Here is a 24,604-nt window from a genome sequence, read left to right on the forward strand (position 1 = left end):
ACAATCATTCTGGAAAATAATTTGGCAACTTTTTTAAATGATAAAGATATACCTACCACATGATTTAGTCATTCCACTTGTAGATTTAACCAAGAGAAATGAAACTATGTTCACACAAAGACTTATACATAAATGTTCATAGCAACTTTATTCACAATAGCCCTATTCATAATAGCTGGAAACAATCCCAATGTTCAACAACGAGTAAATGGAAAAGTAAATTATGGTACATCCATGCAATGGAATATTACTCAGCAATGAAAAGAAACAAAGAGTTGATACACGCAAAAATATGGAAAATTGTGAAAATATTTATGCTGAGTGAATGAAGGTAGACAAAAATACATACTATATGATTCTATTGATATAAAATTCTAGAAAATGTGAACTAATCTATAGTGATAGAATGCAGATCAGTGATTACTTAGAGGTTGTGGAGATGAATTACAAAGGTGTACAAAGAAACTTTGGGGGGTGGCGGACATGTTTATCATGTTTATTGTGGTCATGGTTTCATGGGCATTGTAAAAACTCATCAAGTTGTATATGTATTTATACATGTATAATTTATTATGCATCAATTATACTTAAATAAAGTTGTAAAATATAAAATCAAGTCAACTTTGCCTCAACACCATAGCGAATATACTTGTAAAATAAGTACTGATTTCTCAAATAACATCATTATCCTTACTTTGTAGTCAACTTTACACAGTATGCACAATTCATTCTGGAAAAAGAGACTAAATAATGACTCCCAGACCCTTCTAGTCCAGAAGATTGTTAGTAAAAACAATAAGGGGTCATAAAGGCTGCACACTAATATATATAGAAGTAACTAGTATCACTCTCCTGTAGAACAGATTTCAGGTGTTAGCTGAAAGAAAAAAGGATTATTAACTTTGGCTTTATTGAATGATGAAATTAAAACAAGGCTACCTGGTAATAAGTTTTACAATAGTTAAAAACAAGTCTTTTTAAAAAATCATTTAAGAAGACATAACCATTATTCAGAAAACTAGAAGAAAAAAATAAGATGTGGTTCCCAAATGTTTCAGTAATAATCACAACCAGTCTATGACTCCCTTAAAGAGTCTGATGAAATATATGAAGGAAAAAGAAAAGAGGGCCCTGTGAAAGGTATACAGGATAGGGTGATGGTTGACAAATATATTATGGGACCAGAGAGAGAGAGAAATCAAGAGCACATTTTTTTTTACTTTGCAAAATCAACTTTGAGACCCTTAGGTAGTTAGGCTTATACTCATGTAAAATACCAGTTGATCCATCAACAGACTTTTTTAAAGTACCCACTAGTGATTTACAGTTAATGCTTAGTGAACTGGAACACTGCAACTGGAACTACTTAAATTTTTCTGACTTCTGAAGCGTAATTAAATTGGTACACACAGGGAATTAGCAACAGTATCATGATCCTTCAGAGAACGTGTTACGTATTGAATTAGTCTGTCTGTCTGGGTAGTAAATCATGGTCTTGTCTAACATGCTAAATAAGCATATCTCACTCATACAGAAAGCTCAGAAACTTCAGATGGAAATCATTTACAAAATACAAATGGGAAACCACAATTACTACCAAAAGAAGGGAGGGAATAGACAGAGAAGAGGGGAGGAAGGAGAGAAAAAGGGAGGAAGTTCTGTAAGATATTTTAAAGGGCCTTTTTAAAGGGGCTTTCTTAGCACAGAATACAAGGAACCTTTATACTCCAACCCCCCACCACATGAACACCACCATCCCCACCTTTTCCTCCCTCCCCCTCCCCCCCCACTCACACACACTAAAATTCACAACCTTTAAGTTGAGTGGTAAAGTATCTGCCTATCCATCCAACTATGTAAAAAAGCAAAATTCATATAAGTTTGTAGATAGCATAGCAACAAATGTTAAGGGCAAGGGAGAGGGAAGGTGTAAAGTAATCAATATTAAGCTAATAGCTTTTTCTCTAAGATCAATAACATGACAAAGAAGCCCACTCTTTTGAGACTTCTATTCAACACAGTACTGGAAGTCCTAGCCAGAGATATTGGGCAAGAAAAAGGGAAAAAAAAAGACATCCAAATTGGACATGAAAAAGTAAAATTGTCTGTTTGCAGAAGACATGATCTCATCTATAGAAAACCCTAAAGACTCAACCACAATATTGTTAGAATAAAAGAATTTAGTAAAGTTTCAGGATACAAAATCAACATACAAAATTCACTTGCATTTCTATGCTAACAACAAACTATCTGAAAAAGAAATTAAGAACGCAATCCCATTTACAGTAGCATCACAAACAATAAAATACTTGGGAATAAATTTAACCAAGGGAGTGAAAAACCTGTACACTGAAAACTATAAGATGTTGATGAAAGACATTGAAGACACAAATAACTGGACAAATACCCTGTGTTCTTAAATTGTAAGAACTAATATTGCAAAAATGTCTGTACTGCTAAAAGCAATCTACAGATTCAATGCAATCTCTATGAAAATTCCAATGGCATTTTTCCCAGAAATATAAAAAAATGCTAAATTTCATAAAGAACCAAAAAAGACCATGGATAGCCAAAGCAATCTTGAAAAAGAACATAGCTGGAGGCATTATGCTTCTTGACTTCAGACTATATTACAAAGCTAGAGTAATCAAAATAGTATGATACTGGCATAAAAATGTGGACCAATAGAACAGAATAGAGGGTCCAGAAATAAGCCAAGCATATATAGTCCACTAATCATTGAAAAGGGAGCAATGAACATACAATGAGAAAAAAAAACAGTCTCATCCACAAATGCTGTTGAGAAAACTAGATATCCTCATGTAAATGAATGAAGCTAGACCCCTAATCACACCACACACAAAAATAAACTTGAAATGGATTAAAGACTTCTATGTAAGACCTAAAACCGTAAAACTCCTAGAAGAAAACAGGGGGAAAGTTTCATGATGTTGGTCTCGGAAATGATTTCTTGGATAGGACACCAAAAGCACAGGTGACCAAAATAAAACTAAACAACTGGGACTACAATAAACTAAAAAGCTTCTCCACAACAAAGGAAACAATGAACAGAGTGAAAAAGCAACCTACAAAATAGGAGAAAATATTCGCAAACAATATATCTGATAAGGGCTTAATATACAAAATATATAAGGAACTCCTACAATTCAATAGCAAAACAAACAAACAAATATCCCAATTAAAAATGGGCAAAGGGAGAGGAAGGAAAAAAATGGTGTAGATGATACAGGCTCTGTTCATCCCTCTGGCGACCAAATTTGTGACATAAACAAGGAGCAAACAGCAAGGAAAAATTGCCTGGGATCTAGCTGAACAAGCCATAAAACTAGGGAGAAATCTAAGAAATCACCCTGCAAAGGAAGAAGATAGGATGGGGTGCGAGTCTGCCAGGTCCCGAGCAGCTGAGTTGGACAGAGGCTACGCGGCTGCAGATGCCTCTTAAAGGGACCATGTCCACAAGCAGACTTCTATGGTAACAGACCTCTTCACTCTGAGCACCACTGCAGGTTAGGCTGCGCAGGGAGCATCGGGGACTTATAGGGGGACACTGAGTTGTCATAGTGAGGGCCGAGGCAAGACTCACTCTGTACAGAAATGCCGGCAGTATCCATCATTCCTCTGTTGAATCCTCCCCCATCCCAGTCCTGGCAACCAGCGCTGCCATAGCGGAGACCTCATCAAACTGGGTAATGGAGGTCTGTCCGCCCAGAGGATTCCCTGAAACTCTGCCTCCCCAACTCACTGCTCCACCCAAGCCACATCCAAGTGTATTCTCAGTGACTCAGGTGATCGTTACTGAGCAGCTCCTAGACTCATACTGGAGGCAGCTGGTCTTGGTTTCTGGTGTGGCTTTTTTTTAAGTAAATTACATTTCATTCATTCATTTATTATGGTGACATTGGTTAACAAAATCCAACAAGTTTCAGCTGTACACTTTAACACTTTAACAGTAAGGTGTGTGTGTGTGCGTGTGTATGTGTATGTATATATATATATATATATATATATATATATATATATATTTTACACTGTGTGTTCACCTCCATAGTTAGATTTCTTTCTGTCACTACATATTTGATCCACTTACGCCGTCTACCTCCCCCATCGTCCCCCACCCACTACCCTCTGTGAACCACAAGGCAAAAGAAAAGCAATTAGTTACCTATAAGGGAGCACTCATAACACTGGCAGCTGATTTAGCAAAAGAAACTATGCAGGACAGAAGGACTTGGCACAAAATATTCAACATGATAAAAACCCAGGATCTACAATGAAGAAAACTTTATCAAGCAAAGCTGTCATTTAGAGTTGAAAGACAGATAAAGAACTTCCCAGACAAAAATAAGCTAAAGGAATTTATCACCACCAAGCCAGTATTACAGGAAATGTTGGAGGGACTTATTTAAGAAGAAAAACATGTATCAAAAACAGAAATAAAGAATGGTAATAACAAGTACCTCAAATGGAAAAGATTTAAGTGCTCCAACCAAAGGACAGAGTGGCTGAATGGATAAGAAAACAAGACCCCTACATATGCCGCCTACAAGAGACTCACTTCAGATTAAAAGACACACACAGACTAAAAGGAAGGGAATGGAAAAAGATATTGCCTTAATGGACCTAGAAGGTATTCTGCTGAATGAAATGGGTCGGATAGAGGAAGACAAATATAAAATGATTTCATGTGCATGTGGAATCTATAGAAAAAAATCACGACGACAACAAAAGTGGAAATAAACTCATAGATACAGAGAATATTTAGAGGGATAATAGTTGGGAGTGGGGTTAGGGGGTGGTAAAAAAAAGCCAAAAGGGTTAAGATGTACAAATGGCAGTTACTGAATAGACATGGAGATGATGAGTGTTGCATGTGGAAGATGGTTAATAATGTTGTAATAAATATGTAAGGGGGAAGAAGAGTACTAGATTTAGTGGTGTGATCACTTTACGAGTTATATGGATCTCTGATCACTCTGCTATTCAACTGAAACTGGCATGTTACTGTATGCCAACTATAAGTGGAAAAGTAAACTCACTGATTTGTACAATGTAAATACAAGCAACTAATTGTCTATTATATTTCCACAAAGACAAAAAAAATAGGAAAGAACCTGAATATACAAATGACCAACAGGTATATGAAAAGGTGTTCAACATTTAATCATTAGGGAGTGCAAATCAAAACCACTATGAGATATCACCTCACATCTGTTAGGATGGCTATTATCAAGAAGGCAAGAGGTAACAAATGTTGGCAAAGATGTTGAGAAAAGGGAACTCTTGTATACTGTTCATAGGAATGAAAATTGGTATAGCCATTATGGAAAATAGTATGAACATTCCTGGAAAATGTAAAAATTTAACTACCATTTGATCCAACAAATCCTACTTCTGGGAATATATCTGAAGGAAGTGAAATCAGTATGTCATGGAAATATATGCACTCCCATGTTCTTGATAGCCAATAAATGGAAACAACCCAAGTATCCACTTATAGATGATGAATGGAAAAGATATGTAGATACAGATATAAATATATATCTCTCTCTATCTCTATATTTTTATATATATATATGTGTGTGTGTATATATATATATATATATATATATATATATCACATACAGTAGAATATTATTCAGCCATAAAAAGAAGGAAATCCTGTCATCGATAACATGAACCTGGAGAGCACTATGCTAAGTGAAATAAACCAGACAGAGAAAGACAAATACTGTATGGTATACTTACATGTGAAATAAAAAAAAAAATTAGAAAAGTCCAAACTCATAGAAATCAAGAGTAGAATGATGGTTGACAGGAGCTAGGGGTCAGTGAAATGGAAGATGTTGGTCACAGGTTTCCAACTTTTGGTTATAAGATGAAAAAATTCTGAGGATCTAATGTACAGGATGGTGACTATAGTTAATAATACTGTATTGTATACTTGAAATTTGCTAAGAGAGTAGTTCTTAAGGGTTCTCACCAAATAAGTATACATGTATCAAATCATCACATTGTACACTTTAAATATATACCATTATACATAATTTATTAAATAATATATACCATTACTTAATTTTGTTCCATGAACATTTATCGCCTATCCCCCAAACAAAAATTTAAACAAATAGTATTAGGAAAAGGAGAAGGGAGGGAAGGGGAGAAGGGAGACCACTACACACTTAACAAAACAGCAAAAAGGGCATTTGAGATGGGTAGGTTTGTAGGGGCCAAGAGGGTCAAGTTGAGTTTTTTGTTTATTGCTCCCCCCATCCCAGTCTGAAAAGCAACAGGGTCACTGAGAACAGGCACTCTAAAATCCAATGAACTGAATTTTGACTACAACCTTGCCACTTATTGTTCCAATGAATTTTGGAAAGTTACTTAGCCCTCTTAGCCTCAATTTCCATATCTTAGAAGAGGGATACTACTAAGAACCTCTCATACATTATATTATTTAATCCTGAGAGTCTAATTTGCATATTTAGCAATTTTTCAGGAAAGCTTGGGAATGATGGGTCTGTGTGACCCACTTTTTACCAATGCTATGGCACACTGAATGTGGTCAGGAATAGTTAATATTGGTATTTAAAAAGAGATCATGAGGCAAAAAAGGGGATCTTTCCAACAAAATTCCGAAGTATGGGGGGACAAGCATAGGATTTGGGGTTAGGCAGACCTGGATTCACATCATAGCTCTACCACTTATTTACTGATTTTGTTAGTTTGAAAGTGTTGTCTAGCTTCTCTAAGCCCAGTTTTTTTTCTTGTTTCATCTGTAAAATAGGAATAATATCACTTAATTTACAGTAGCGATGAGAAGATCAGAGATTGTACATATAGAGTTCCTAGAACATAACTGGCATTTAATTAATAGTAACTTTGATCATCCCTGGTCCAGAGGTAAGGCTCCCAAGCACATGAAAGCAGCAATGCCAATTTCCTACTGTGCACTTCCATCCTGTTGGCCCTTCGAAATAGCCCTCAAAAAAAAAATAAAAGCACATTAGTTATCCCTTTGATTTTTCAAGCACCTATAAGGTCAGCCAAAGAATTCCCTCCTGCCCTTTGAACTTTTAATTCATTCTCAAATGATTTACTGGCTGCCTGGCCTCCAAATGACCATGCTAGAAGTCATGTCCTTCCTCTCTGAGGCTCTTTTCCTTTGATAACAGTGGCCCTGATGGGGTTTACCATTTCCACACTCTAGAAGCATGCCCAAGACAAAATTTTCAACTTTAGAAGGACATTAATAGGAACAGAAGTAAGAAGCAAGCTAACAGTCTCTGCTTCTCCCAATAATACCTGCAAAGGCTGAAGTATGTCCTCTAAGACTTTCTCAGATTGTCTGTACTCCTTTCAAACTTACTATGTGATCCTAATAAGGACAAACAGTTCCTGGCATCCCTTTTGAGGCCTGTTCCTAAAGTTAGCTGCAGTGAGACAAACTCTCCAGCAGTAGTCTGGACAGGAACAAACTAAGAAAAGTCCCCACAGTGTGTCTTTTAAACTGTCACAGTACTGCCACTGTGAGTTTCAATCTGTTTCCTTTAGTGCCCTGACATAACCTAATTGACCTCCAGAGTCAATTATCCACCACTTAGATTAGACTCCATTAGGAAGGAAGACAGAGATGATTCTTTCTGGCCCTTCTCAGCATTCTCAGCTTTGAGTAAAATAGTGAGAAAAGGAATGTCATGGTCAAATAATGAGGACACTGAAGGCATTGGGTATAAATACCAGACGGTGACTCACATCTAAGACTAGTCAGACAGAACACGTTAGGACTTGCTTAAGCAAAAGTGAAAACACACACATACACACACACACACAATATATATATTCACATAAAGCTACCTCCTTTCAGCTGAAGTAGTGAAAAATCTTGAGTCAGGCTGAACGCTCACACTATACCCTCCCTGAACACAGCAACAAGATGGGTGGCTGTTGTTGTCTCTCAGCAACCCTTCCCAACAGCAAGGGGAATGCTGTAATCATCAGCCAGCAGGCCTCTCCCACATACAAGCCTCAAGAACACAGTTCACGCACATGAGCTGCAGAAGCAAGAAACCAAACTGTTCCAAAACCAAACTCCAGGTTGCTCTGGGGAAAGCAGGTAACTACCCCCATCCTCCTTTCTGACATCTCCCCTCTCATCCAGTGTTGTATCTAAGATCCCTCTAAGATCTTCTGCCCAGGCAACTGTTTCCTTCTATGTGTTCCCTCTGTCTCTAGCTCACATGTGTGTGTATGTGTGTGTGTGTGTGTGTGTGTGTGTGTGTGATTCAAGGCTCACTCCACTTACTAGGTGTCACAGAAAGACTGGAAAACTTGGATAGTATATCTAGCTCTTCAAGTCATATCCTATTTCTAATTTGGGATTGGAAAGACAGAAATGACCAATTACTGAGTACAAATTTTTTGCTTGACTTCTTCAACCAAACATTATGGAGAGTGCATTCTGTGCTCTGTGCAGAGGGTGGTGAAGACAGTCATTGAACTCTAGAAGATTTTGGTTCAGCAAGCCAAACACAAGGCAGCCAAAGAATCCAAAGATTTCTACTAGAAAATCAGAACTGCATTCAAAAAGGGAGAGATTACTTCTATCAGGAGATACTGAGATGATGCCCTTGAGGCTTAGAGCTAGAGCTTAAAGTTTAGGCACAACTGGATGGGGAAGAAAAGAGATGAGAAGGCCTTCCAAGTATGTAGTGTGAAGCTGAGCCACTCAAAGAACATCAGAATGGGAAATTTGGAGTTCACATTTTGCAGGTGTGTTTGGGGGCAGAAAGAAAATTATTCTGCCTGAGAACCCATAGGTCCTCGAAGGAGTTCTAGAAAGTAAGACTACAGCCACATGGAGAATAGTCCATATGCCAAGCTAAAGTAGTTTGGGCTCTATCCCACAGGTAGCAGAGAGTCATTCAATAATCTTAAGTGGGAGAGGAGGGGATGATCAAAGGGAGGGAATCCATTCAGGAGGCCACTACAGTAGTGTAGTTGTTCCAGAAGAAAGCTTCTTCTTACCTGTCCCACCTCCTGCAAGAACCTCCTTCAGAGCTACCCTCTGTCTTGAGCTCACTTGCTCAGAGCTCATTACTTTACATCTCTTTTAAGCTAGGTGAGATATCAATGATATTTCTTATTCTGCATGAGACTCCTAATGTTGTACTGAAGTTGGTCAGGGGCTTTAAAAAAAGTAGAAACTTCATCCAAATCTTCCCATTTAGAAGAGAAGCACAATGATATATCATTTCCATTTCTGTAATAGCATCAGTTGATTTGTTCCCTATGGTCACTGGCCTTTCCTAACATGTCAACAGAAAGGAGCAGGAGGAGAGGGAGAGGGAGGGTGGGGAGGGGGAAAGGGAGAGGGAGAGAGAGAGGGAGACAGAGACAGAGAACTGCCAGCATAGGGCACAACCTGGTTGTCGTGTGCTTCTCTGGGGCCTGTTCCAGATCACTGTCACTTATAGACTTATACTAGAGCTCAACCTTAAAATAGGGATCCAACCAAGAAGCAGGGATGAGAGCTGGAAGGGCCTCAGTGGGAATTAACTCTCCCTGATCCTTAATTCTTTGACTTTTATTAGTGGCTGGAAAGGGAGAGGGATGTAACCTGAACCCTAATGCAGCTGAGAAGAGCTAAGAGCCAAAACTTTCCTTAAGCAGATACAGTATGTACAGGGTCTGGGCAGGTTTCAGAACACTACACATTTCTCCAGCCAATGGCACAGAAAAAAACATGAAAAGTAATTATTTAACACTTTATGTCCAGAGGGAGAGAGTCTTGTCCTCCCATCAGGCGTGACTCACACAGCAGAGAGAAGTTAGCAAGCTGATTTATAAAAGCCAGAGCATTTGGGTAGTTTTTTTCACAAAAATACCCCCAGTAGCTAGATAGTCAAATCAATTTCAAATATAAATTACAAGCTATTTCACCTTGTCAGAAGTGCCCATTAGCCTTTTAGCAAGAAGTAAGTTTTGTCTACCAGAAGGTAGGGAGGGAGTGAATGTGGAGGCTTGGGAAGCAAACCTCAAACCACTGGAGTTTCAGGTCTGTATCGCAAGTTCCCTAGCAGCAGCATCTTTAAAACTTTCTGAATTTTAGTTTTTCACCATGCAGAAAAGCAGGTGATGCTGCAAAAATGAAGTAATGAATCTAGAAATCAAATCTAAGAAGGATGGGGGTAGGAGGGATTGCCAGGCCCTTCTGCACACAAAGTAGCCTTTTCTGAGAATTACACATAAATATGAAAGGCATCAGAGCTGGGGTTTGGGTCAAGTAATCACTCCAAATTTGCAAAAGTCTCTTAATAATAAAGCAATGTTTTCCACCCAAACTTGCAACAAATGAATTTATAAAGTAAATTCTTATTTCCCCTTCCTTATTTTAATATAAAAACCAGGGTGAGAGTTTGGTGAAGACACTCCTGAAGGCAACTAAATAATACTTGCAAGTTCAACAGTGCTTTTTCAAAAGTCACATTTAAGAACCAATGCAATCGTAAATAATAACAATGATATTCACAGATTAATAATACTATACTATACAAAGAGTATCAAACTGCTAATAACAAACATGCAATACAGAGTTGAAACTCCAGTGGTTTGAGGTTTGTTTTCCAAGCCTCCACAGTGTGTTTTTCACATAGAGAAAACAATCCAACATCTTGGCAAATCAACTGAGGTCTTTTTTTTATTATTATTATTCACAGCCTAGAACATTTTAACATTTCAAACTTCATGTCTGAAGTTTGGCCTTTTGACAGTTTCTTCTATTTTTTTGTTTAATTTTTGGACTTTCATATCACTTCAAAGTACTAAGTCAAAAAGAACTTCAGTCACTAATACCTGAGGTGACTAAGTATCGTGCAGATTGAAGGAGCTAGCCAGACCAAGCTACGACCAGAAAGGCCCATTAAATAACCATGCAGGCCTGTTCCAATGTCTGTTGGGGCCCGAGATTACCTGGCACCTACCTAATTTCCACAACAATCAGCAGAATAATAAATTGTCTATGTTAACTATTATGTTCCTAAAATAATGATTTGTTGTCTTAACTGATCAGTGGCCTTAAGTAAACAAATCATTTTTTTGAACTACCTATGGGACTTCTTAACTTGATTGTCCTACAGACACCTCAGTCTCAGAAAATCCAAAACTAAACAACAACTGGTTAGCCCTCCAAATCTCCATAACCACTTAGAACCTTTTAAATTAGAAATGTTGGCTTTGCCTCTAATTCCTACCTCTCCTTCATTTTTCCCAGTCCGAATGGTGTGCATTACTACTAACATCTGGTAACATGCTAATGCATAACAACATCGGCACATTGTCAAGATGACTGATTCCCTCAAAATGCTCCCTGCTATTGTTCAGTTCAGGTCTTTCCTCATGGAAGCACTTATGTAGCTGGTACTATGCTAGGAGCTTCATTTTTAATATATTAACTCTAATTCTCCAAGACAACAAAATGGCTACTTACTCCCAACCTGAAGCCATTCTATAGCCCAGTTTTCTGGGTTCATCAAAATAACTGGCTCAAAGCCATTCACTTTTGTATTTCACTACTTTGTAACAATCAAGCAGATATTCATTGATTCATTTACCCAGCCACACATGCAATGTGACATTGGGCAAGTTACTTAACCGCTCTATGCCTCAATTCTTCTCATCTGTAAAATGGGCTTAAAATAAGTTAATGTGTTTTAAAAACTAGTGCCTAGTCCAGGATATTCACTATGACAGTATTTGTTAGAAAACAAATACAATCATAATTTATGGACCTCTGTGTTCATTTCATAGGCCTTAGGAAGAATAGCTCAGATCCTAGCACAGACACTTAATAAGTTAGTGCATGAATTAACGAATAAATGAAAAATAACATATCCCCTGCCCTCAGGGAGCTCATACTGCTAGTTCACTATGGGGTGAACCAACTGGCCTCAGTCTCCTGTCTTTGTGTTTAGGACATGAAGCACTTGCATTAACCGGAATGAATGTCTTTCTTCTTCTCCAATCTACCTATATCCTATAGATCCCTCAGGCCTAGTTTTAGTTCTTCTTTATTTTTACAAAAAGCTACCCAATCATATCAGCCTATAATGGCATCTCTTTTCACTGAATAGATGTTGTTCTTAGATCCTACCCCATGGTTTCAGAACTTCAAGGTTTTTGTTTCCTGGGCTTGCAATAGTGCCTATCTTCAACAAAACTGTCATTTCCAGGGAACAGATCTTCTATGGTGGCTATCTCTTGAAATCTCTAGAATTAGGCACTTTACAAAGTGCTCCACAAATATGTGTTGACTGGCATGTTAACTGATTGGTCGATCAGAAGTTTAATTGAGAGCTCTTAGGTAGGAGCCAAACAAGGTTTAGTATAGCCTTTCAAATTACTGGCTGTTTAGACATTAGCCAGAAATTATGTCTGGTCTTCTAACTTGTAGCAGCAGCAGACTTCAGATTAAAGGTGTCCTGCCATTTCATACAACTCTCAGTGAGTTGGTAACTTTAGAAACTTCATATTTTAAGTTCAAAATTCTCTTAAGAGAATTGCTGTTTAATAAGGGACACCTGTAGAATGCTTTTTCTTTCTTAAATCACATACACATCAAGTATTTATATGAGATAAAGGATAAAAATCTCCCTCCCTATCAGAAAAAAGTACAAGTTTTATAATTTTTTATTTTGCAAATAAGTAAATTCAGACATAGAAAAGGAAATGACTTGCCCAATGATACATAAATAATGATTGGCAAAGCGATTTGAGATTTAAAACAAATCAAAACTTTTCCTTTGACTCCTGAGGGATATGTTGGCAATATTACCAGTTTTTGCACTAAATTACAATTCTCAATACCAATCTCCCTCCCTCCTTTCCCATCTCTCATTTTTCTCCCATTTCTCCATCTCGTTTTTTCCTCCCATATTCTTATCCAGTTATTTTTCTCTCTATTTATTCCCTTCACCTATGAAAACATGATATTACAGAAAGAGCCTGTGATTTGGAGTCAGACAGAAGTACATTTGAATGTCACCTCTTCCACTTACTGTGTAACTTACTGTGTAATGTTAATTAACTTTTCTTGAGCCTCAGTCCTCTCGTTTGTACAATAGAGACATCATTATCTACATCAAAGAGTTACTGTAAAAATTAAATGAATATATACGTAAAACACCTAGGAGCAACAGTATTTTCCACATAGCAGGTCTAATACCTCTTCTATCCCATCATATCTTGGTCTTAATGACACTTTGGGTTCAAGAAGTTGCTGAGATTCAACCAAACTACATTGTACCCACCCAGCGAGGCACATCTACACAAGTGGAGTATCAGGTCCTTGCCTAGTCTACTTTTCAGCCTGTTTTCTTGATACTCCCTGATTGCAAATTTAACTTAACACAGAGCTCCAAAGTTATTTCCTCCAAAGAACATGAGAGTCAAGACCTGATACTTACTCACCCCTGAGACTCCAAGATGTCATCACTCATTATCTCAGTTACATAAGATGCCATCAAAAGTTTCCTACTTCCAGAAGTTTTCATAGGAGCTTTTACTTACATCAAACGCAAAGAAATGGAAAACAGGGAGACAGCCCAACAAAGACAAGGGTTTAACCTGTCATCTTCTTATAAGCAAAGCTGGGGCTACAGCCATGAGACTCTAATCTATTTCCAGAATAACTAGTTGAACCAGATTTACTTCCAGTTCTACCTCATCTCTCTCCCAACCCCCTCCTCCAAAAGAAAAATCAATTTCTGATGGACCATGAAAGACAGTACAGGAGAACCATTCAAAAGTTCCCTGCCAGAGGCTTAGGAAGAGAGACGACCATACAGCTGGGAATCTGCAGAGTGGCATGAGAGTGGGGGCCAAAAGACACCATAAAGGGTCTGTCCATCACTGAGCTTAACCCTTGATCCTGTCAAATTAGTCCCACCTCCCACATTCCTCACAGATGTAACATTAAAAGAAGATTGAAATTTAACAGATCATGCTGCATGCCATCCCTGAGAACATACCGGGAAACGGCCACTTCTGGAAAGATAGGAAGTAGTAGTGTGGAGAAAAGCAAAGCACTATAAGACCTGCCTTCTGTCGGTCAACCTACACACTTCCACAGCCTAGACCAAGCAAGGATCCTGAAGCCCTTAGTGACCCTTCAATAAAGCAGAAGCTTGCCCCATGGAGAGTCTGAGAAGAAACAGGAGGGTACAGAGAGGTGAATGCCAAGATTACTCAGAAAGATGATAAGAGAGTATCAAGAATGTGACAAAGGTTCTGTCCTCCACTGAAACAGGATAGAAAGAGACACAGTATGAGAAAATTTCCCCTAATCCGGCTATCACTTTGCTGGGTGTTTTCAAACTTTATCAACCTTAACTCTATGAACTTCTCTCACCCCCTCCTCCACCCCCCGCACCAGAAGCATGGCTGAGCCAAGAGGGACTAAGCTGATACAGTAGACTAGAAGGGCCCATTGTGAACAAAGAAGATAAAAAGTTGAGTTTTGGACAAGGCAGGACAGTCAATGCATGAACAAAGAAGCAATGGCACTAGAATGTGACAGTCCACAATGCAGGCCTCAAGTAACTGGTACTGATTAGTGCGGGCTGGGAATTAAAGACCAGACATGAAAGAAGGGCAGCCTGGATGCATGGAAAATGTGTCTCTGTTGCTACTAGGCAGTGCTCACTCTGTGACATGGCATAGTCACAGACTCACACTATAAGAGGAGGGAGTAGAGGTGAAGTCAAAGGGGTGGCGTTAGTTACATGGAGAAACCAAGTCATCTTGATCCTTGCAACTTCAGTGACCAACAAGAATGGCTTTGTGCCCAAGCAAAAATGCCAGTGTGTTGTGAGACAGAATGGGTCTTCCCTTGCAAAACCAATGACTAAACTGATCTTTCCACTTGGCCTATTTACACTTGATGGGGTTAAGGGGTATAAGGAGACAAACCTCTACCCCATCCTAGTTCTTGGAACACAGACTTTAGCTAGTAAAAATATAACTTTTTCATTAATGACTTAATTAACATGTGTCTGAAGGAGGTATTTCAGGGGAGCACCAAGAGACAAAATATTAGTTCTACAGAAGCTGAAAGTGATCTAAGCACCAACATAAGTAATATAAAAGGGTCACTTGCTGACAATAAGATAAATCAGGTGAACCTTGGGTACAATTTCAGAAATTTAGCTGTGCATACACTGAGTGTGCACACACACTCAAGGGTATGAGTATCTTGGGCATTGATATTAGTAGAGACCCTAAACCCATCCAGAGATATCTGGAGCACTTGTCCCTAACTTATAAATGGACTGTTGTCTAAGAATACTTTTTGTAAATAAGCAACTTGGAGCTTTGATACAATTTCCTATAGATAGAACATTATAAGTTATAATTTTATCAGCCATACACCATGGATTAAATAGGCCTTTCCAAAACTGTTCAGAAGCTAGCCACTGTCAATAATATTGTGTCGGTGAGACATGTGTCCTAGACACTCTCTTCTCCAGGCCCCTCATCCTTCAGCAATAATGAGGATTAAGTCCACTCTAATACACTCCCTGATCAGGGCTTTAGTAGCAAGAAAAGGTATTATTTGCTCTGCTCAAGTGACAAACTAGCAAATATGAGGACATGGGGGGATGAGGCTGTGGGTGAAAGACTTCCAGCAGGAGTGACTCTTGTGGGTATTCCAGGTACAGAAAGAAGATCTCAGAACCCAGGGATGGCAGTAACAGCGGGAGTTTTTGCATTCAGTGCCAGTGGCAATGTGCAGGGAGATAAATATCTGACAGGGATTGGGAACAGAAACTCCTGTGTCTAAATTCCTAAACAGGGGCTTTGTAAGTTGGAGGCTGCTTATATGCCACATTTGATCAGTATCTTCAATCTCGGAGATGTCTATTTTTCTCAGAAGGGGAAAATTAAATTTAGAGAAATTACTTCTACAAATTTCAAACAAGCAGTTGAGAAAAAAATAAAATAAAATAAAAAATCTGATGTTCTAAAGTTCTGACTATTCATTAAATGCCTCTTCCTTCTTCTATTACACAAATTTCTTTTCTGCAACTTTGTATAAACACATATGATCCTTGAAGTCGGGGCTTAAGTCCTCTCTCATCTCCCCTAGAACACCTTCCCCAAGGCTAGCCTGGGATACAGGCAATTCTAAATCAATAATAAGAGATGATCTACATCCCTCTCAAATTTATTATGTGGCTGCTCCAGATGCCTACATAGAGGCCTTGTGCAGGTATAGCTTATCAGCAGCGCAGATAACTCCGCTAAAAGGCTTTGCTTGACACAGGATCTTCATGTAGCATAGATACCAGAAAAAGCCAAAGTGGTTTTCAGTTGTATTTTTTAAAGAATCGTCCTACTCAACTTTGATCAGATTCTCCTCAGTTACTGTCTTCAGCTATGGGTTCCATAACTCAAGAGGCACATGGACAGTTTGGAGTTCATCCAAAGTAGTAGGAGAAAACAGGAGAGGAGGCTGGATCTCAGATTCCATATACAACAGCTGAAAGAGCTAGGGTTCTTTAGCTTAGAAAAGTGAAACAAGGAGACATAGTTTATGTCTTTGGACCTCCCAAAGGCTGTCCCAAGATAGAAAGCACCCTGTTCTGTGTGGTCCCAGAGGGTATAGCTAGGATCCAAGGAATGCAGGTAGAGGGAGAATTATTGCAGCTCAACCTAAGTAAAAGCTGTCCATCCACAGTCAAAACTTTCCATCAATGAAATGGACTGGCTAATAAAGGAGGGAGCTTCTTGGTGATCACAGGAGAATAAGCTCAAGGCTACTGCACAGGAGGCTCATGAATTGGTGAAGTCTATGACCAAGTAACTTCCAAAAGGCCCTCCTCACTCAGAATCTGATTCTAGGTCTCCTCCGAGAACAGCATAGTTTAGCAGCCCCGAGTTGAGTCTGCCTTTTTGTGTGTTTGTGTGTGGAGGGGGATAGTGAGAGCAGCCTTTCACTTAATCTTCGCTGTTCTTCATTAACTTTTCTCAGATGGGTCAGCATCTCTTTTTACCCAATGGTTCTGAAGAAACATAATTAGAAACTGTGATGTTCCCTCCAGATAATCACTCCAAAACACAAATCTCAAGTCTATGTCTCCCTTTTTCTCTTTAAAAAATTCCTGGAAGGAGGTTGGGGGCAGCAAGGGGGTAAATAATTTTAACTTTTTTAGGGGACAATGCTCAAGTGTCTTCTAGCTGGAATTGAATTATCGTCTTTGAGGTTTTAGTGAGGGAAAACTCTCTAATGGGCATGGCCTTTTTCACTTCAGGGAGCACACGTGCGGGTATCAGCAGGTTACCAAGTGTATTATGACAGCCCAGCGGGCCCAAAAGTAGTGCATACCTGAAGCTCAGCCAAGGGTTACCAGGCATACCACCTGCCCTTCTCACTCTACCTCCCTCCAACTTTTGTATCTCTCTGGATGAATTCCTACCTCATGTCCCTAAACACCTACTTTCTGAGAGAAGATAGCAGTTAGGGAACTGAGGCAGTAGACATCTTTGCTGATTTTAGAGACAGAAATGAGGAACAGATTCATGTAAGTAAGCAGGCTGGACTAAGCTCTCAGGAAGCACATCCATGAAGGTCCCTTTGTGAATGCCAAGCCCTGGTCTGGGGGTGTAACACAGCTAAAAATGCTTCAAAGGAACTATCATTTCTCATATAAAATGACCTCCGCACCCAAAAAGAACTCAAACTTATAACCAAATTACTGCCAGCCCTAAGAGAGCCTGAATATGACTCTACACATGCCCTCTTGAAATCTCAATTGCCTCTTTATATGCTTCTTCTAGAAATAAGGTCACAGTTGTGATGGGAAAAGAACAATTGAAATAACATGAACCGACATTTTCCTAGGCTAAAGACAGTAAACAGTATTAGAGTTTGTTTCTCCAATTCATTCTCATGTCATCTTTGAAGATAAACATGGGGCAGGTATGTCTAACCCCATTTTGTAAATAGAGACTTGGGTATAGAGAGGGTAAAATGAAATAGCGGGGGGAAATGATATAGCAGCAGCAGTGCACACTAAGTGGAGGAGATGAAGCTTCTTTCTCCTCTAGGGTATTCTCCCACTCCACCCTACTTTGTTCCAAGGCAGTAACTAGCTCCCACTTCCATCTGTGCCAAATGGAGACTGCCACCAAAAATGGGCCAGGAAAAGGGCAAATATGTAAGGTGAACTTTCCTTCTGCCCTGTCTTATCCTCCTACCCAATTTTCCTCCTATTCCTTTTCCTACATCTCCACACTGGTTTTCACCCTCAGCCAACCTCAGGGCACATTTCCAATAACAAAATGGGTATAGGAACTTTACACTATAGCTTGGCATCTCTCTCTCTGTCTCTCTGTCTCTCTGTCTCTCTCTCTCAGAAGGATACAATGTGAATTTCTTAAACCTTTTCCATGCAGAATTAGTAATGCCAGAACCTTGGAAAGCTTACCCATCCCCAAAGAGAATTTTTTTCCAGCACAGGGAGCCAACTTCATAGCCAACTTCACTGTAAAGGGGTACCGCTAAATAGCAAAACAGACAAAGTTAATTAGAAGAGAATCCCCACTTCATCCAGACAGCCTCCCTGGGTCAATGAGGTATTATAAGACATTAACCAAAGGAATTAATAATGTCAAGGTCATGGGCCCAATTCCTTTGTGGGCCATGCTTCTGTGGGAACACAACAATGTATGGGGAAATTAGAAATCACCATGAACACTTGGGATAATCAACAGTAGCTATTTAAAAACTTTTCTTCTTTCTTTATCACTTGATTGTCAGGAGGAGACTATACCAGTCTCCATAATTTAGGCAGCTGAATTCCCCACATTTAGGGAAATCACAGAAGCTGGTAAGAATCGATTTCTCCAACCTGATCATTCCTTGGTCCAAAGGTTCTCCCATGACAAAGATGAAGTAGACTTTCACGCTCCATGCACTCTTTTCCAAGTAATCACCTTTTCTCAAATTTGTCCAATCCCAAGATGCCTCCCCTTTCCACAAGCTATCTCCAAGCATGTATGCCACACCACTCAGACCTAAATCGCTTTTTTCCCCATGACACCAAAGGAGCTTCTCCATTTCCCACTATGGTTCTTCTATCTTTCCTCCATCTCTGCCTGACTCGAGATTATCACATGTGATTTGGAGTCACCAAAATAGTCCTCTCCTATTCCCTGAGCCCAGACTCCATCAGGAAGTATCTGCAACCCAGTCCTCACCTACTACGGAACTAGAAAGGGTCACTGTGGTGGAGGCTACCAAGACTTGATATATCCCTGAATGTCATTGACCCATGCCCCTTCACAAACTGCAGTACTACTAGAAGAATCAAGAAACTCTCCGAGTAGTAGAAAATGTGATAGACTTGGAGCCTACTACTGACTCACCATATGAGACTTAGGGAAGCTACTCAGTGTGTCAGTGCCTCAGTTTTTCCATCAGTTTCTCCACAAACTTTCCTGACTGCCTCCCAGGGTGGCTGTAAGAGGCTAATGAAATAAGAGATGTGGAAACACACTATAAACAGGAACCATGTAAGCGAATGGAACAAAGCATCATCTTCCTCAGTCTGCAACCCTTCTGAGGAGAAAAGGACCAGAGCAAGCATAAAGGATTGGCTACTAGACCATCAGAGTCTTTTTTAAAACCACCCACTTAAACCTCATTGTAGGCATGTGGACACCTAAGCCCAGGGAAAGCAAGTGCTGTACGCAGGATCCCAGAGCTAGTGAGTCGCAGAGCAAGGATTAGAACCCAAGTTTTAGATCTGCCAATGCAATTCTCTTTCTATACCTTTCCATCCTATCTCCACCAGTGTGTATAGACTGAGGCTATTTTCAAGAAGAAAGTTGTATTGTTCTGAAGCATAAGGGGAAACAAAACTGAAGTAGAAAAATGGAAAGGAGGATTAATGAAATGTGCCACAGAGTGTCCTGGCAAGAAAAAAAAATCAGGCAACCACTTCACTTTAAAAAAAAGAAAGAAAAAAAAAACTATTGCCCCTTTATATAATGTTGGGGCTAACCATGTTAAATATAGCTGGTTTTTACTGTAAGGATCCAAGTTATTTGGGAGGAATGGGAGAAATTATTTTACCCCCTGCATCTCCAAATGTGTGTAATAATGAATCTTCATATAATAGGGGTCAACTGCACATTCATTGGAAAGGGAATCATTAAAAGGTACCCTGGCTCTCAACACACAAGTCACTTCCTCAGCAGCTTGGCCAAGGAAACCCTCATCTACCCTCAAATAATCCCCCAGCCAGACCACAAATTGCTGGCTTCCCCATACTTAGTAACACCTCCTGCTATGCTATTACCAGCTTTCAAAACAATCCAGCACCATCACAGCAAGCACTCTCTGTGGTGGCTCTCAGGATGGGTCAGCCTTGAGCAGAGGTGAAAAATGACCTCTCTAAGGCAGGTTCTTTAGGCACATGGTAGAAATTCTGTGGTTGGTGTAAAAAGAAAAAGGGAGGAACTGCCAGACCTTGGAGGGCTGCATAGCCAGTTGTGACCTTGGTGGAAAAATGAAGAGGAGTTTAATTAGAAGAAATTCTGAAGACCAGGATTCCCCTCTCTAAAGGGGTTGTATGAGAGTGTTTTTGATTTAAAAAGAAAGTTTACTTCCTTAAGAGAATACTGGAGGGTAGGTGCCTTAAGAGGGGGTGTGACAGTAGGTGACCAAGGCATCTCAGGCTGGTAGTAATACACGACTGGTATGGGGGAAGAGGCTGCTGGATGAAGATCTGGGCTGGTGACTGGTGTTTGGGGAAGCTAAAGATATCCCAGGTTTCCCTCACAGCTCTTCAAAATTTTGCCTCAGCATTCTTTAGACTGCCCAACTGATTGGTACACTCCACAGCAACATCCCAGGACTGCCAAGAGTGTTAGCCCCAAGGCCTGAAGGACCCCTACACCACAAATTAACCAACAGCTGCAATGCAAGGTGGAAAGCAACACAGGTTACTGCGGGGGGGGGGTGGGTAAGAAACATTACTACTCCCTGCTGACATGTGACCCACATTAAAAAGCCAAAAAATAGTGACAGTGGTTCCCTGGTGAGAAGCCACTTCTTTCTATCTCCAGCCCAAACCCACATCTACAACTCAACAGAAATTTGAGCGGGTTAGAAGTGCTTTTCAGAGTTGATCATCTAAGAGAAATTAAAAAAAAAAAAAACATGAGACACAGTATGTGAAGTTCGTTTACTTGGCAATCTGTCGCCTCAAGGTGAGTTGTCCTACAAATTTCTCTTCCCAATAACAGCCCCAGCGGCCCCCATCCTCACCCCTACAAGGAATGGCTCGCTTGGGGGTTTCTGAAGCACTTGGGAGAGATCCACTCCCAGGTCCTCAGCTGTAACTTGGCTTCCAGCAGATCACAGCCTCCTAAAACAAACAAACCCTGGCGGCGGCGGCGGTGGCGGCGGCGGCGGCGGCGGGGCAGCTCCAGCACAGCTGCGCTACATGGCGCAAAAGTTTCTTCCACACTTCTCAACGTGCAGGAAATCTCGCCGGCGCTGGGACAGGACTTAGGAGGGAGGGAAAGGCCAAGCTGAAGCGACAGAAGCAACGCCCCGCCAGCTGAATGGATGTGCGCTCATCCGGCCGTGGGAAGTGAAGCTGACGAAAGCCACCAATGCCTCATCTACGTTCCCACACCAGACCCTCGCCCTGCAACCTGCCCCAGTGGGACCGCCCGCCGGTCAACAGAAGGCCAGCGCTGCTGAGAAAGCTGCCAAGCCGCCTTGCCTCTCCCTTAAATCCCTCACAGTCCCTCAGGAGCGCGGGAACTTCTAAAGAGAAACCCCCACCAGCCACCACTTCCTTCAGTAAAACTGAGGGGAGCAGCCCGACGTGGGGGAGCAAACGCTGCCCCATAGCCCCCCAAGTGTGTGAGCCGAGCCAGCTGTGCTCTCATCCGTGCTTCCGCCACCCTTAAGGAGTGCCTGACCTGGGCTGGTGGCAAGACCCCTCCGTGCTGCTAATGCGCCACAGGAGGACTTTCACCCCCAACCCGGGCCAAGTTTCAAAGTTAGTCTGAGGGCCCAGTCCTGCGGCAGCCTGTACACCCGTTTGCCCATTCAAAGTTGGGCACCGCTGGGACAGAGCCGCCAGTTCTTACCTTTGACACCGTGAGCGGTTCGCAGTGTTCCAGACCCCCCTTAAGGGTGAAGCCCCAAGGCGCGCCCCCTTGCAGCTGCACCGGGACGTACTGGAAGGACCCAGGCCGGTTCTCCATCCTCCGCCCGGCTCAGGCGCCACGGGGCTCCTTTTCCGCTGCGGCTACGTTGCCTCCGCGCCCAGCAGCTCCGCCACCATCGCCCTCCAGCGCTACGCCACCCTGCACCGCCCTGCTCCGCCTACTCCCCGGGCTGGAGACGCTCGGGCCGCGAGCGAGTGCAAGGAGGAAATGACACGGAGCTGGAGAAAGGGGGAGAGAGTGGGGGAAAGGAGACGGGGAAAAAAAGAAAAGAAAGGAACGGAGAGGCGGGGGAATAGCGTTTAATGGACAAGAAAACGGAGCAATGGGGAGGGGGCAGTCACTGGGACCTCGCCTATAGGATCGCTGAGGAGTGGGAGCGAGGCGAGGCCTCGCATCAATTGTTACATTGTTTCATTCAAGCAGGCCCCCGCTTTGGTCCTCCTTCTTACTGCCGGGTTCCCCGCCCCTTCAGCCAGCCAAGGCGAGGAGAGGTGAAAGTCATCAGTGTGCTTAGCCTATGCGGCGGAGTGGGCTGAAACGCTGGTTTCCCGATCAGTGCGTTCATGTTTCTCTGACTGCCTTTTTCATCGGAAGGTCCCGAGGACCGGGAACTGGGGAGGTTATAAAGGCTGCTAATTGTGGACCTTGCCTAGAGGAATGGAAAGTAAAGCAAGCAGGCCAGTGGTCACAGTGGGGCTGTGTGTGTAGGCTGCTCTGTGCATACACTCTAGGTGTGTGGGGTCATTATGAAACATTGCCCCAGAGCATAGTTTAAATAAAGAAGCACTTTGAGGATGCCCCTTGCCTGGGCTCTGCCACACCCAGGCTCAGCGCTGGCGTCTACAGGTAGCACTGTGCTTCTTCTGTATGTTCCAGTCATCTGGAGTTTCTGGCACGGCCTTGCACGTGCCCCATTGAGATGACCAAGCCAGGAATCAGCGAACTTTATGACTAGAAGGATTGTTTCCACTCCTACGAATGTACAGGAAAGAGCATCCATTGATAAGCTGGTCAACTAACAATGTTGCGCCTTTTGGAAAAATCAACTTTAGGCAGGGCCCACAACATCTCTGGACCATCTGTTCACGCTTGAGGGTGTAGTTTCTGAGCTGGGCTTTTAGAACAGACCAAAACTAAACAAACACACACACACAAAACCACCCAAAAGACCACAAATACCCAAAGCAATGGTCTCCAAAACTGATTTTGCTATGAAATCTTATGTCGATTTCTCAGTCTTGACCTGAGCAAGTTACCACTCCTCTATAAGGTGTCCTATCTGGAGCCACATACTGGTAGTGAGTTTTTAAAGGGCCTCACACTAGCAGGGAAAGTTTTGACAACTCAATTGTGAATTAACAAGATGTTTCCACTCTCTCTTGCCTGTCCAGCCCCTTGTCCTCTTCTTGTGCAGCTTATTCCTCATTGGCAAGGAACATATTGCAGCACCCTTCCTTTCACAGTCACCTTTCTGCAAACAAGGTTTTCATCCTCTGCTTCCATTTCCTCTCTGTCACTAGAAAGCAGAAAATTTGAGCAAATGGCATCTCAGTTTGTTGATTCTTAATTGTGTGTCAACCAGTGGCATAACATTCATTTGCTCTTTCCCATCTTGAAACTCAGCTTTTTTATTTTTTCTTTTTGGGATAAGATTGCTATGTCCTGTTGCTTGGCAAGAACTCAGCAAGTTTCAGTCTCAACATATTGAAATCTGTAACGTTTACTTCACAAAATATGTAGTCATCACTCAAGGTCTACTAGAAATATATGACTAGACTAGAGGGAAAAGATTGGAAGCAGGAGACACTCTTGCGAGCCTTGGCCTTGTCACTAACTAGACGGGTGACCTTGAACAAATCACTGAACTGTTTTCAGTCTCATTTTCTTCATCTGTAAACTTCAGCTAATAAGCCCTGAGCTACCTACATCTCAGGCCTGTTGAAGACTAAAATGAACTAATGCATATGAAAACACTTTGATAAATAAAAGTAAAAATCCTCACAATCTTATTATGAAAGCAAACACTGAGCTAACCTTTAACCAATCTACTTTCATTCCAAGACTTACTCCATGCTGATGTCTTGTTGCACTCTTTAGTTTATCCTTTTCATCTTCAATTTATCCTTTTACAGCAGAAAAACATAAATTACTCAGCCTATGGTTCAAACGGCACATAAGTAGACATTTTGAACATTGCATGGCTGGATAATGTTGATTGTTTACTGATAAAAATCACTGCTAGTAGCAAGGATCTCATTCCTGTTAGTTACAGTTAGTGGGAGCATGATTATGTAGTAGAAGGGGTACTGAGTGAACTTGCAATGCCTGGATTCTAAGC

The 24,604-nt window shown here is 41.2% G+C and overlaps 1 protein-coding gene across 3 annotated transcripts in view; it reads right to left on the bottom strand.

The window, feature by feature from the left end:
- Window positions 1–22,661, bottom strand: part of SHROOM4 (shroom family member 4) — a 218,319-nt gene extending 195,658 nt beyond the window's left edge. Inside the window, exon 1 of one of the 3 annotated variants that reach the window (XM_016153263.2) lies at window positions 22,186–22,661. In XM_016153263.2, the coding sequence (XP_016008749.2) occupies window positions 22,186–22,302 (117 nt within the window). In that variant the 5' untranslated portion in view covers window positions 22,303–22,661. The remainder of the gene's footprint in view (window positions 1–22,185) is intronic. The other 2 variants (XM_016153262.2, XM_016153264.2) reach the window with 2 other exon arrangements.
- Between the last annotated feature and the right edge of the window lie 1,943 nt (window positions 22,662–24,604).

This window comes from Rousettus aegyptiacus, unplaced genomic scaffold (assembly GCF_014176215.1).
Source record: "Rousettus aegyptiacus isolate mRouAeg1 unplaced genomic scaffold, mRouAeg1.p scaffold_m13_p_9, whole genome shotgun sequence".
Lineage (NCBI taxonomy): Eukaryota > Metazoa > Chordata > Mammalia > Chiroptera > Pteropodidae > Rousettus > Rousettus aegyptiacus.